A 15361-nucleotide genomic window follows, 5' to 3' on the forward strand; every position below is an offset into this window, starting at 1 on the left:
TGTTTTTGCCATATTCCTTGTTATTTTTAGGGTTCCGTACCCAAAGGGTAAAAACGGGACCCTATAACTAAGACTCCGCTTTCTGTCTGTCTGTCTGTCTGTCCGTCTGTCACCAGGCTGTATCTTATCAACCGTGATAGCTAGACAGATGAAATTTTCACAGATGATGTATTTCTGTTGCCGTTATAACAAACTATAACTAATTGTTTATAACACCTGTATAATGAATACACCTGTAATGCACAATTGATGAATAAATGATTCTAAATAATTCTAAAAACATAATAAAATAAATATTTAAGTGGGGTTCCCATACAACAAACGTGACTTTTTTGCCGTTTTTTGCGTAATGGTATTATGGTACGGAACCTTACGTGCGCGAGTCCGACTGGCACTTGGCCGGTTTTTGTGTTTATTTGGTTTGCGTTTGTTTCCTTATTATCACCAGCACATATATACGCATAGTTAAAGCCAAGGGATCTATCTTCGTATGTGTGCGCGGATGTTGTAAGTGTTGTGTGTCGGACTATTGACAATAATTAACTTTTATGTGTAGTGGGTGGTTTGAAAATGTGATGTCTACCTCGAACTTTAAATGCACTTTTCGTGGGGTAGTCACACAAATCTCTGTTTTGACATTTTGCTGGGACGTCAGATAGCCGCGACCACGACCAGTGAAACCTGTGTCGAAACGTCGGTAAATAAAGGTAACAAAATAAATTCGCGATAGACCCGTTTCTAAATGTGATTTAATATGTGTTTAAACCGCGAAAGTTTTAAATGTTATAAAAGTAAAACAGTTCGTGAGAAGTTATCAGACGATGGACCCAATAGCCAAAAATTGAAGTTTTGTTTAGGCCCTAAATATAATATTTCTGTGAATCATTCTTATCTTGTCCCGTAGGGGTTCCCCATCTTACCATACCTAGGGGCAAGATGGAGAGAAGGCACTTTCGGCCATTTTAATTTATTTTTAATTTAATTATCTAACAAGAGAGTTCCTAGCAAGTGTTGATTATGAAAGACTGATTACCAAAGATAAAATTAAAAATAACATAAACTTAAAAAGAATAGCATTTTCAGTTTTATTGGACTTGAAACATTAAGTATCCCGTCATGCCCACCTCTCCCGTACATTTCTTGACGTTGACGCAAAAATGACGTAGTTTAACATTCAGGGTGTTGTTTTATAATACTACAAATTGAGATAACTAATTTATTGACGACCGGTCTGGCCTACTTACTGCCTGCAAAGTCGACTGTCTTGGGTTCGAATTCCGATAAGGGCATATATTTGTGTGATGAACTTTTCACTTCCATAAAGGGCTATACTCCAGATGTACACCTTAATCAGTAGCTTCTTGCTTTTACATAATAAACGGGATTTCAATAATTGTTTCTTGTGGTTGAAAGCTTTTTTTGCCATATATCAATCCTTGCAACGATGTCTGGTGTGCACCTGGAGTCCCTGGTAATTAAGCTACCTAAATATTTAAAACTTTCAACCTGCTGAATTGGGATGTTGTTGAGAACTATTGGAGGATGATTAGTTTTGCATTTTGAAGTTGTAAGGGTCTTAGTTTTCTTTATGTTTATCTTTAAGCCTAATTAGTTAAATACTGTGTCCATTGTTAACATTAGTAGTAGTAGTAGTAGTAAAACTCTTTATTGTACAAAAACAAACATATAAAACAAGAGAAAAACGCATCATTTGTACAAAGGCGAACTTATCCCTTTCAGGGATCTCTTCCAGTTAACCTATGAGCAATTGAGGGAGAATTGGAGAACGGTAGACATCAAAGCTGTACTAAACGGCATAAAAGAAAATATTTAGTTTCCTGAAAGACAGGTAAACCTATAACCTACAGTAGACATTAGATGTTCTAGTTGAGCTGAAGTTTCTGCAAACGCCGCGATGTCGTCTGCAAATCGTATAAAATGTATTTTCTCCCCATTTAATTTTACCCCTCCCTTGTCTATTTCAAATGTAAATTGGAAACGGGACTTAATCGCGTATTTAAGTTTTAAGATTTACCTCTGACGTATCGAGTACGGCGTTGTCCCCGTGGTCTCGAAGAATAATGTGTAAAAATCGTGAAAGTGAGATATATACATATATGTATATGTTTTCTTCAATTGCATTTATGGTTTGTTGTTGGCAAATACTAGTTAATAAATTCGATGTCTATGATAACTAAAACTAAATAATTCTATTCACCCCTTTCTTTCTTTTCTTATGTATATCGATTGACCTCGTTTTAAGGATGGTTATCGAGAAAATTGCTGGTTTTCTTTGATTTTCTCTGAATTAGGCGGGTAAAAATTGATTTCACAAGTGCACAATTGAAAAACTAACAAGGGACTCAAATAAAAAACCGGCCAAGTGCGAGTCGGACTCGCGCACGAAGGGTTCCGTACCATTACGGAAAAAAACAGCAAAAAAATCACTTTTGTTGTATGGGAGCCCCATTTAAATATTTATATTATTCTGTTTTTAATATACAACAGGCAACAGAAATACATCATCTGTGAAAATTTCAACTGTCTAGCTATCACGGTTCATGAGAGATACAGGCCTGGTGACAGACGGACAAACGGACAGACGGACGGACAGACGGACAAACGGACAGACGGACAGCGGAGTCTTAGTAATAGGGTCTCGTTTTTACCCTTTGGGTACGGAACCCTAAAAATGATGTAAAATGTTCATATTTGAATTATTGGTAAAAAACGTCCTTGACGTTGAAAATCCTGTCTTTTCACACCCGTTTACAATAAGTATGTAATAATAATAATTTTGTTCATTTTGGTAAATAAAGAATATTGTAATTTGAAATTATTTTATTATTTATATATAAGGTGCTAACAAATTAGCTACAGAAATTTTACGAGATGGTACTTTACACTAGAACAATTAACTTTTAACAGAAATTAAGAAAATTTCACATAATTTTTATTTTATTTACCGAACAAAATAAATATACTATAATTCTATCTAAAAAAGAATCATCATGTATTTAACTGCTTGTGTGTCTTAAATGTCGTTGTCAACGTGTCATTTGATTTATCAACGTGAAGTGGCCAGTTAAGTTTTATATTTAAAAGAGGTTTTAGAATCTGTTCAATGAGGTATCATTTAATTATCTCATTAACAGAGTTTTTTTACAAAGCAAATTTGTTTTCCAATTTTCTCAAAATAACATCATAAAACCTATAATGTTTCATACTTACATATACTTCAGGAGCCGAGTACTATCAACTGTAAAGATATCGGTAGCTAATTTGTTAGCACCTTTATAAGGCAAACAAAGAAGTACAAAGCCGTAAGCAGGTATTAAATTAATGCCCAAATTATATTGTGTATATTAATAAATTTGAAATATATGTTATTAATGGCATAAAAATATACAAATATAAGCATTAGGTAATAAATCATAAGCCTGCAATAATTAAAATATCTGTAATCTGTACAATTCCAAAATACGGGTTCCACGGATGTTGCTCACATAATCTCGTATGTCAAGGTGTTTCGGCTGAAAGCGCCCTGGCAGACTTATATATTCCTGAAGAGAAGGTTCATATCTACCGACTGGAATTGGTTTCATGCTGGTATCAGATGGGTTAATTTAGGGGTCCCGATGGTCACCTTTGAGAGCGTATGCCAAGCACTTCCGGCAGGAATCATACTGGCAGATTTCGCTTTTCTGTATCTACCAGTAAATTTCTAACTGATGCCATAGCTTTTATTGCAGTATCAGATGGGTTAAATGACCCCCCCTTTTTCGCACCGGAAGTGGCTATTTTTTTTGTACTTTCGGCTAGTTCCGCCGTGGCAGACTATCAAATTCGGACTTAGCATCAGTTTTATGGGAAACCATTGTGCATCTCATCGCGGTATCACGTTGGTTCGAAACTTTACTGCCGGCTCTTCTACCATTATACACTACTTTTCATTCACTGTTACACTACATCTTATAAAACAACGTCCCCCCGCGTCTGTGTTAGTGTGTATGTATGTTCGCGATAAACTCAAAAAGTACTGAACGGATTTTCATGCGGTTGTCATCTATCAATAGAGTGATTTTTGAGGAAGGTGTACAATTTGATTAGGTAACCCGTGCGAAACCGGGGCGGGTCGCTAGATAAAACCAAAGATAGACATAACTCCGTAATAGATAGATACAGTCTAAGGAAAAACGTGCCTCGAAAATCAAGAAAATTTGATTCTCGTTCAGAGGGCGCTACTAGTTTTGGCCTACAGTCGTATAGATGGCGTTGACGGTTTTGTTTGTTATTTAACAATTTTAACGCATATCAGTGAAAGAACATGGGTCAAAATCATAAAAATAATTAATGCAAATAAAAAAAATCATTTATCTATATTTAAATACATTCTGTCGTATTTTTATAAATCTTCATTTTTAGTTTTAAAGTATGTCGACAGATGGCAGTGAATTTACTGGGGTTACAAAATTTACTATGACAGTACTGCTCTAGTATAAGTTACTCTATGATAAAACAAACAAGTCTTAAAAATGATAACCATTTTTATTTCTATAAAATATCCGATTACATAAAAAATACTGAATTCATTCACATGTCACTATTTCTTATGCCGTCTAAAACAACCATACAGTATTCTGCGTACACACCTGAGCTACTGCGCACGTGGGCACGGGGCCTAAGGCGCATCCCTCGCGGTCTGAATTTATAGTCTGTCAAAGGACTGTCTCATTCCTCTCAAAAGAAAGGGATGAGTATAATTTTCCTCGTTGTTACTGACTGACAATTTGGTTTGACCAATTATAAAAACAAACTCGGTAACATTATCTGGAGTCTGGATATAATACTATTGACTACCATCTTAAAATTTTGGGGCACTTTTCTTCTATTAGGATCAGATTCATTCTGAGTTAGGGTTACTAGACGTCAGGAATTTTGGCCGTTGTCAGAAATGCGGCCGGAACTGAGTAGAAATAACCCAAATTAAAAAAAAAGTAGTGTCCAACTGAATAAAATCACCTCTTCTCTGAAAAACCCACTTTGTCAATAGAAAAAGGCGCGAAATTCAAATATTCTATGGGAGGATACCCCTTACGCCTACATTCTTTTAAATTGGCCGCCTTTTTGCTACTGACGAAAATGGCTTGCCAAACTATACCGGCACAGCCACTTTGTCAGAAGAAAAAGGCGGCACACTAAAAAATGTAGGCGCAAAGGGGTGATCTCTCATAGATAATTAGAATTTCGCGCCTTTTCTACTGACAAGTTGAGTGTGTTTCGGCATTTATGGTGTCACTATACAAAATATTAACGAACCATAGACAAAATCTGAATTTATTCCGTAACCGGGATTCCGGTTTCAGACCGTGTGAGATGCGCCTTATACAGTTCATCAATTAAAATAAACTTAATTTAAATGTGCATGCATTTTTACATAAAAAATAAATTCAAACATAAAAATATAAACCGTTTGGACGAAAGTATTGCAAGTTTGCTACATAGTTAAAATTTAAAGGAAAATCGTGCCGTGAAAACTGTATTCATTAAATGGCGTATTAACATGACCATTCTTCAAAAAATTTAATTGCTGCTAACACTGTATTTAAAATAAAATATTTCACACATGCATGAAATAAAGCAGTTATTTTTATACACAATTTCTATTTAATCCAGGGGTCGGCAACAGGCGGCCCGCGAGCCTCCTTGGCTATTTTGTATATAATTTTGACAAACGACAATACCTGATACAGTCATAAATATTAACAAAGTGCGGCCCGCGTCAATTTCGTTAACTACTATGTGGCCCTTGGCTGCTAAAAGGTTGCCGACCCCTGATTTAATCAATCGGACTGAAGTATAAAAAGTATGCGAGTTGACCGTGACGTCATGTTTCATATAAATTCCATATTTAGTAAATCGTTTTGAGTTCTAACCCAGGTAGCAAAATGACGTCATTTTGCTACCTGGGAAAAAAGAAACTGATTTGACTAGTAGGAGAATACCCTATTTGATTATTATCTTAGAAGTCATCTCCAAATAAAAAGGGGTCACCGACAAAACACCATAGAATAAGTTAAAACAAGTTATGAGATGTGTAGTTAAGGCTAAAAAAGTTTCGCACGCTTATTTAATAAGCTAAGTGTGTTCTACGCCGACCTCGAAACGTCGGAGGTAAATCTTAAAACTTAAATACGCGATTAAGTCCAGTTTCACAATTTAATAATGTGTAGAAATCGTGAAAGTTTAAATGTTTTAGTAGCCAAGGGCCACATCGTAGTTAACAAAGTTAAAGCGGACCGCACTTTGTTAATATGCGTGACTTTATCAGACATTGTCGTTTGTCCATATTACCAAAGACCTACCATGTAACTCCGTATAAGATGATTTTCGCACAGATGGCGCTACCACTAATACCAACCTTTGGCCTATTCTCGGCTAGATGGCGTTGACGATTTCGGTTGGTATTTAACAATTTTAACACATCACATCAGTGAAAGAACATGGGTCAAAATCATATAAAAATAATAAATAGGTACAAAAAAAGTTAATCATTTATCCATATATATTAAATATATTAATAACGGGTCACTCATGTGTTTTAAGTCGAAAACGCTCGAAAACACGTGAGTGACCCGTTATTAACATATTTAATAAGTCCGTGTCTCACGGAAGTTTTGTTATTAAAACTATTAAAACTTTAATTTAATTTAATTTAATTTTAAGATTTGTTTTAATGTACCTATTTATTGTTATTTTAATTGTGCTCGTGATTTTAATGTAATATGGATCTTGTTATCTGCAATAAAGAAATACAATACAAAACATTTATCCATATATTTACATAATTAATGTAATTACCGGGTCAAACGCGATAAATTTTCATTATTTTACCTTTTTTCCGACGTTTCAACTAGGTTGCACTAGCTGTGGTCACGGAAGTCTAGTTGAAACGTCGGAAAAAAGGTAAAATAATGAAATTTAATCGCGTTAGACCCGGTATAGACATTAATTATGTGTACAAAACGCGAGAGTTTAGTTTTATATATGTGACGTTTTCAACCAAATGGTACCACATTGTCACTTGGCGATAAGGTTGATTTCAAATTGAAGCTATAAGGAAATAGCGCCTTATTGACAACCGACGATAAGAAGCCTTTTGGTTGAAAATGGCACATATATACATTTTTTTTTAAAGTTTTAATCGCGTGTCGATAGATGGCAGTAAATTTACTGTGACCACAAAATGTACTATGACAGTAACACTCTGCGGAGATGTGACATTGAACCATTGCACTGGCAGACTTCGGCACAAGATCGGCCAAAGTGGAGACATACAGTGAGTACAAAAGTGCAGGCTTTCGAAGAGCAGAAACGAGTGGAACGGCGCGAAGCGTGACGAGTTAAAGGCCCGACCACCTGCGGTCATCAACTACAATTTCGTCGGAGGGGTGTTGACCTGCGGTGATTGTAGCTATACATTCACTGCAAAAATAGGCCACCTCAGCCACCTGAGAGCTCACGATCGTCGCTCTCACTAGCCAGCACAAACCGGCCAGGACAGGATGATGATGATGATGATCGCATATATTCTCTTTGATATTACATATAAAACAGCTAGGGAGGTTCCGACCGCCGGTGTAGTCCCGTACTGTAGAGTGCTACAAGGCGCCGCGACCGCGGCCTCGGCCCCGGAAGCCGCCGCGGCCCCTCGGCCTCGCCTTGTTGGTGTTGGGCGGACTCTTGGGGCGCAGCGCCTCGATGCGCTCCGTGCAGCCCGTGGAGTCGCGCCCCTCCGCGAAGTTGGCCGCGTACAGCTCCGCGTTGAAGTTGGAGTTGGTCAGCTCGTGGCCCACCGTCACCCAGCCCGGGCGGATGGTCGAGTCGCGACCGAATAGGTGGATTCTGAGGAAATAGAATCCATACTATACAGGGTGATCAATATAAGCGCTTATATTGATCACCCTGTATAGTATAAAAAGAATCCATACTATACAGAATGATCAATATAAGCGCTTATATTGATCACCCTGTATAGTATAAAAAGAATCCATACTATACAGAATGATCAATATAAGCGCTGGTGGCCTAGCGGTAAGAGCGTGCGACTTTCAATCCGGAGGTCGCGGGTTCAAACGCCGCGGCTCGTACCGATGAGTTTTTCGGAACTTATATACGAAATATCATTTTGATATTTAATACCAGTTGCTTTTCGGTGAAGGACAACGTCGTGAGAAAACCGGACTAATCCCAATAAGGTCTAGTTTCCCCTCCGGGTTGAAAGGTCAGATGGCAGTCGCTTTCGTAAAAACTAGTGCTTACGTCAATTCTTCGGATCAATTGTCAAGCGGTACCCAAGCTCCCATGAGCCGTGGCAAAATGCCAGAGTAGAGCACGACGAAGACTTTTCTGCTTAAGGTTCTCCAGCCAGTCATCGTCGTGCTTTAATGTTCCGACTTTAATGTCGTGACGCCATTCCGGTCTCATTTCAGCATGTTTCTCCCAACCGTCGGTCCGAATGCCAAAATAGACTTATACAGGCGTGATATAATGAAAAAGGCAGGTAGCCTCATTAATTACATAAATTAGACCAAAGGAGCATAACCAGACTTTCAGCTCTCGCGCTTCCTAAGAAATAGGCTAGATGACAAATTTTCCCGGCGGTTCCCTGAGCCAGAAGGCGAAAAATCTCCTTATATGATCCTGTTTTTCTAAGAGGCGTTGATATTCGCAAACGTGAAAAAAATATATGTAGTTCTTGACTATATTATCTTTAATATCATAGCTTCCAATACACTTCGCTCGATACAATTAATTCCCAAAGTAACCTCTAACTCGGACTTTTAATCCAACTTTACTCGGTTATTTATTATGTGATACTATAAACAAAAAAAGAAGAAAAAACAATCTTAACTTAAATTTCATAGCTTTCGAATTTCGATATTGTAGGGTAACGTTTTTAAAATAAATAAAAATCTACAAAATTCGATCAAAATTGACACTTGGCGCGCATGATCCCTCCCGATCTTTCTTGCGAAATGTGACAGAGACAGCGGCAAACCGATGGAACGGCCTTAATGGTATCGATCGATCAGGTTTATTTTTAGCATCAAATGTCTATTATGGGACCCATTGCATTAAAGCAATACAAAAGTCGGAAATGATAGTCAAAGCCCGACAGTCGTACTTCACTCGCGAAACGCTTCTAACAAAACGATAAGTGAACGTGACGTCAAGTTCACTGAGAGCCCATTTTGAATGTATGGACCAAATAAGAAAATTGCGTTTTTGTCGGTGAAATATTGCGTTTATGTAAGGTATATAGTTGCTGTACAATATTTTTTTGGACAAAATGTAAGGAATCAAATGGTTACCCTTACTTTTTTCCTTTTTGGAAGTTGAAAAATTACTTAAATTTAAAAACTTTCAATCAATCAATCAATTTATTTTCCTGTAATAAGGGTTCAAATCCTGTATTTTTGTATTATTTCCATATATTATTTTAATATTTACATTATTGCGATAAATTACTCATTTGCTATCTATGTTACTAGATTTTGTTATAAAATTCAACATGTATCATCATCCCTATTGGAATCAACACTCACTTTTATATCTTGACTAATCAATATTTGTACAAATTAAGTTAAACAATTAAACATACCTTCTCCGTCCCAAACAGAAGTGCTCCATAATATGAAATATCTCAATAGGCTTCTCCGTACTCCCAAACTCCGGGTCCTCAGATATAATCAGGTCAATATCCACATTAGCATGGATAAAGTCTCCATCCGAAGATCTCCGGACTGTCCCTTTGATGCCCATGAGGCAGTGTTCCTTGGTCCGTTGGAACACAGCGTTGTGTTCCAGGTTCTTGGAGTGCCCGGGGTTGTTGATGTTAGTTTTTATCCAGCAGATGTCCTCGCAGCGGCGGAAACCCCATTTCTTGAGGCATTCGCGGCCCATGTCCAGTCCTGGAAGCAATGTTTAGTGTGACAAAAGAGAAAACAAAAACATAACAGTACATACAGACATTTTCTTGGGTACCAGAGTATTGATGCTTTGGAACATACTGCCAGAAGATGTGGTTCGAAATGTGAAAACACGGCTTTGGGAACAAATCAAATAAATAATAAATAAATAAATAAATAAAAATCTTTATTGCTTTAAACCTTGGATATTACATTTCACATTATAAAGTTTGACAATATGAAACAGGTGTAACAGGTTTGTAACAAATTTAGGTAGTGGGGTTGAGTCTCTGCCTCCCGAACTAGGTCCAAGCCTGTGTCTCGGGAGTCAGTGATTCCTCCTAGGTACATTTGACCTCTCAATTTAATAACAATAATAGTATACACGTAGCAATAAACTTTCTTAAATAGGGATATAAAGCAAATGACGAAAAGAAAATAAAGAAAAGAAGTATACAAACAACAACAACAACAAATACTAAAAGAGAGAAAATAAGCCAGCTAATAAGTGTAAGTATGTGTGTAATTGTGGTTAAGTTAGTGCATGTGCGTGTTCGTGTGTGTATGGTGTATGAAGTGTGTATGGGGGAGGTGTGAAGTTAGAGGGAGTGTAGATAATGCGGTTAGTAACTATGAATAACTTGATATTTAAGGAGGAGAGCAATAGCTATTTATGGGTTACTTCAAGCATGATAAGAGGTTCTCGGTTTCCTGATATGATAGAGATTGTAAAAAGGCATTTAGTTTTGCTTTACAGTTATAGGAGTTTAAAGGATATATATTTAATTGTTTATTAATTTTATTATCAACACGGGCACTCATCGATATGTATTGGCTGGTTGCAAATACTGTCCGATAGGGAAATTATTTTATTAAATTTTTTTTGGTGTTTTTTAAGTAGTCACACTCTTCTTCCTCGCATTATCCCGGCATTATTGCCACGACTCATGGGAGCCTGGGGTCTGCTTTGACAACTAATCCCAAGAATTGACGTAGGCACTAGTTTTTACGAAAGCGACTGCCATCTGACCTTCCAACCCAGAGGGGAAACTAGGTCTTGTTGGGATTAGTCCGGTTTCCTCACGATGTTTTCCTTCACCAAAAAGCAACTGGTATATCAAATTATATTTCGTACATAAGTTCTAAAAACTCATTGGTACGAGCCGGGGTTTGAACCCGCGACCTCCGGATTGAAAGTCGCACGCTCTTACCGCTAGGCCACCAGCGTTTTTTAAGTAGTCACACTACTATATATTTATATATTATAAATATATATAAATATATAGTAGTTTCACTACTTAAGAAGCGCTGTCCCACTACTATATATTTATATTTTTATAATATTAAAACTACTATACATATATATATTATAAACTGAAATTGATGTCTTATATTAAAGAAAAAGTGACGAAGCCCAAGGCCCGATGTTGAAAGCCGGATTCGAACCGGCGTCTTTAGCTATCGCGGCTAACGCCATGAACCCCTAGGCCACCTCGCCACGGCGGTACCCGTCCCAATTTCTCCACTATATGCCATATTACTAAGACTAGGCGTCTTTGACCAAATCTAGCAGTACTCGTTTGCCCTTCTATACGAATTCCTTACAGAATTAAGATATAGCGAGAGAGACAAGTGCAACCTATACACGACTTTGGGGGTTACACGAAAACGTTACGGCGCGTTACACGGGGGGGAGGGGGGTCAAAAATCTTCGAAAATTGTGTTACGTAATATTTGAACGCATAGCATAGCTTGTGTAGCATAAAGTTAAGTCCATAATTGTGACGTTTTCAACCAAAAGGGTACTTAATGTCGGTTGTCAATAAGACGCTATATCCATAAAGCTTCAATTTGAAATCAACCTTATCGACAACCGACAATGTGGCACCTTTTAGTTGAAGACGTCACAATTAACAAAAATAGAAAAATAAGCACCTTCCGAGCTCCCGCACCAGAGGAACACGAAGGACCGCGGCTGAGCGATCTGCTGCAGGTCCAAGGCGAGTACATCAGGCCAACGCCAGCCAGCACCCAGCGGAGGCTCTACTAGTACCACATCAAATTTGCTGCCCATCTGCTTTAAGTCAAATGTCTGCAACATAACACACAGTATCTTCAGATACAACTGTTAAAACATTTTGTCATTTTCAAACAACTGTAGGGAGTATTACTGCAATGTTCTGCCGCCAGAGTGTAGTACTAGTGCACATCCTAAACCATAGAGCAACTTATACAAGGTGGCTACAAAATAAGTGCATTCCCATTGCCAGGGAGATTTTGGGATTATACTGAGCAACTTTTACTATGGGACCAACCACGATTCACGAAAAAAAAATTTACCCTCCCATAGAAAATGGACCAGCCACAATGTATGAAACAGACAAACATTTTTTCGCGATTTCGGGGTTGGTCCCATAGTAAAAGTTGTTCAGTATAATCCCAAAACCTCCCTGGCAATGGGAATACACTTATTTTTAGCCACCCTGTATACATACTATGTCTTAAACAGTTTTATGACAAGTTTTCACTATGACATTGATGCATCAAGGCAGTTTGTTTACAGGTGGCCTACCGCGACACGCGAAAATCGGAATATCGTTATCTGCCTCTCTATCGATCGAATATGCAAAAGTGATAAAGAGGCAGAAACCGAACTTTCGATTTTCGTGTTTTGCGATAGGCCCTGTGTTTGTGCTAGAGACGCCCTCTACTCAAGAGTTTTACGTAATATTCCCTATTGCTTAAAATTGATGATGGATCCTTAAATACTTAAGTATACTTTTGAGTTTTGCTCCAAAAAAGGACTCCACAAAAGACTCAAAAGATTGTAAAGACATTAACTAGTGCACCGTCAGTGAACACTTTCAAAAAAAGACTAGATACACATTTTAGAACTTTGAAAAGAGCAAAATACACGCATCAGCTCCAAGAGCTGCTAGTGTATGAAATAAATAATAATAATAAATTAAATCACAGTTTCATGAAATTGAGTTTTCTTCTAGTTTAGACTCAAGACTTCAATGTTAACTAAATCTAATTTGATTTTAGGATATGGTTGTAACATTATTTGCTTATGGCAGTGCGCCTTTGAATTGGTATTCATTATACTTGAGGTTACTTATTTACTGCTTACTGCTAGCCTTTCTCCGCAGACGTCTTGTCTGGTTGCTCTTGGCATAGGCCTCTGCCATATTCCTCCAATACTTGAGGTTACATACCTTCAAATCACACTTCAAGTACATAGGCGGCGTCGCAGTCTGAGCAATCAAGTCATCTTTCAACTTGATGAGTTCCCGCAGCTTCGGGTATTCCTCGAAGCGGTCTGCGAGCCCCACGTCTCGGATGAAGTTCTGCGGCCGCTGGCCAGTGTCTACGAAGTGTTGGCAGTAGTCGTTGTGGGGGTTGGAGGATTGGGTGCCCTGTAGGTTGTTAATACATGTACACTCGCTTTTGCAAAATTCTGTTTTTTATATTGAATTTTTAAGCATTTTAATCAAAGGCAAAGGCACTGTAGTGCGTCAGGCATGTTCGCCGAGGCGCGAACGTACGACTTCTATGCCATTAGACGGAAGAGAGTGGCCTCATTACTCCGACGTGTGCGCGGCAGCACTAACAGCATGCTGGGGGCGTTAGCTGAGCGCCTTGACTGCCCGCTCATTAGGTACTGGACAGAAGTAGTCATTGGTAGGTCTAAGTAGATATAGGTTACTAACATAGTATTAAGGCTAAAATGTTACTAACAAAATATGGATCGCTTTTGATCTGAAATAAATAATTTTTATTTTATTTATTTTAAAGGCCATGAAAAAATTCTAACGAAAAATAGACTATCAGCCTAGCAGCAGACTTCTTCCAAAACCTTAAAAGGTAAAGCTGGTCTTATAGAAAGAAAATCATGAAAACATGTCTAATTTTCAGTTGTATATTGTTGCAACGAAAAAGGGAAAAATTCTTCCATCTCAAGTTTTATCCTCTTTCAATTTCCTGGCTTTATCCTGGCCATATATCTTCGATCATTGTATGTATTTTGAGGTATAACATTCACATATTACCATTCACATAGTGCCATTTCGTGGCACTTTTTCTTTTTATTTATGTTTCTCTGTTTTGTATAACTTTCTATTTGTGTGTGCTAATTAATAAATTATTTCTATTCTATTCTATTCTATATTAGACCAATGGACGTAACTTATTGGTAGATTTGTTCTATTCGAGTGGCTGCAAAGTTAGCATAGACAGGCTCCAGCTGTTTAGTAGTAGTAAACCCTTTATTGTACAAAAATACATATTAAAAATTACATGGTACAAATAATAAGATGTACAAAGGCGAACTTATCCCTTTGAGGGATCTCTTCCAGTTAACCTTTAAGTAGATGAGAGGAGAATGTGAAAAGAGGGTTTAGCGCCTATTGTATCCTCTAGGATACACCCGGGTTACGGCATTTGATTAAATTTTCTACTGTAACTACCTGACCGCATTAGAAAAATGATGGGTTTCCAAAAGTGGGTGTAGGCACAAATTGGTTAAATTGACTATGAGTGTTTTAAACTATGAAAAAAAAACATTGCTTGTTTGCTCACAATTATGTGTTTTCTGTTCCTTGTAGGGTTATTTTAGTTCCAGATAAGTCACATACAATTTTGTATTATCTAAGAAGAAAATGTTTTTTTTTTCGATTTAAATACAGGTTCCAATGTAGGCATTTACATACTCTACGATTCAGTATGATTATTATAATCTCCAATCGAACAGTACACATATCTTTATCCATGTACACTTCACAAACCTTAAGAAAAGTGGAAGAGTCTGTGTACACCAAGCCATCAGGTTGTTCCTTACTGGTAGGCTTGTCCTCCGCGCCTTCAGACACCGCTAGCTTCTTCGCCGGCACATCGCTAGAGGTCCCTAGAGCCTGCCTCAGCTCACTCACACTCGAAACACCAAGCTGGAACCCAGAATTACCGACTAAAGTTCACCCATAGTCCAGCAAAAATATTTAGAGGTTATGTATAGTCCACGTACAGTTTGTGCTAAAAGTTTTTTTCTCTTTTGAGAGCGCTCGCGTAATTCCTTTAATTTTTCACTCATATTTGTTGCTATGTCTGTTTAAAATTTAAAACTTCGACTCGACACGGAGTCGGCGTCATTTCTGTTTGATTTGACAGGTAGGGTGACGTTTCGAAACCGGTCCCACAATTCCACAACAACAAGTTGCATTGTGCATTGTTTCTAATCAAATCGTGATGCCCTACTGTCTGTCTGTAAAATTTTGATAAATTCTATTCGCTTACAAATGGCAAATGTACTGTTTAAATAGTAGCTTGGATTTTAGTAATATTAATTACAAAATTTTATAAATTGTTACTATTACAAAATATTTACAAAAGAG

The 15361-nt window shown here is 37.6% G+C and overlaps 1 protein-coding gene across 1 annotated transcript; it reads right to left on the reverse strand.

The window, feature by feature from the left end:
* Positions 1 to 4579: 4579 nt before the first annotated feature.
* Positions 4580 to 15162, reverse strand: LOC134746491 (N6-adenosine-methyltransferase non-catalytic subunit). Its single transcript, XM_063680897.1, has 6 exons — positions 14995 to 15162; positions 14759 to 14917; positions 13190 to 13390; positions 11907 to 12063; positions 9665 to 9974; positions 4580 to 7905 (listed from the first exon to the last, which is right to left on the reverse strand). The coding sequence occupies exons 1-6, from the start codon at positions 15058 to 15060 to the stop codon at positions 7662 to 7664; spliced, it is 1137 nt and encodes a 378-aa protein (XP_063536967.1). The 5' UTR covers positions 15061 to 15162; the 3' UTR covers positions 4580 to 7661.
* Between the last annotated feature and the right edge of the window lie 199 nt (positions 15163 to 15361).

Source organism: Cydia strobilella, chromosome 13 (genome assembly GCF_947568885.1).
Source record: "Cydia strobilella chromosome 13, ilCydStro3.1, whole genome shotgun sequence".
In the NCBI taxonomy this organism is placed as follows: Eukaryota; Metazoa; Arthropoda; class Insecta; order Lepidoptera; family Tortricidae; genus Cydia; species Cydia strobilella.

Excerpts from the sequence above, each read along its gene's own strand:
- LOC134746491 (XM_063680897.1), bottom strand. The coding sequence starts at position 15,060 with ATGAGTGAAAAATTAAAGGAATTACGCGAGCGCTCTCAAAAGAGAAAA. Across the intron at positions 13,391-14,758 it reads ACTCTTCCACTTTTCTTAAG|GGCACCCAATCCTCCAACCC; the intron begins GTTTGTGAAGTG and ends AACAACCTACAG. Across the intron at positions 7,906-9,664 it reads TTCTGTTTGGGACGGAGAAG|AATCCACCTATTCGGTCGCG; the intron begins GTATGTTTAATT and ends CTATTTCCTCAG.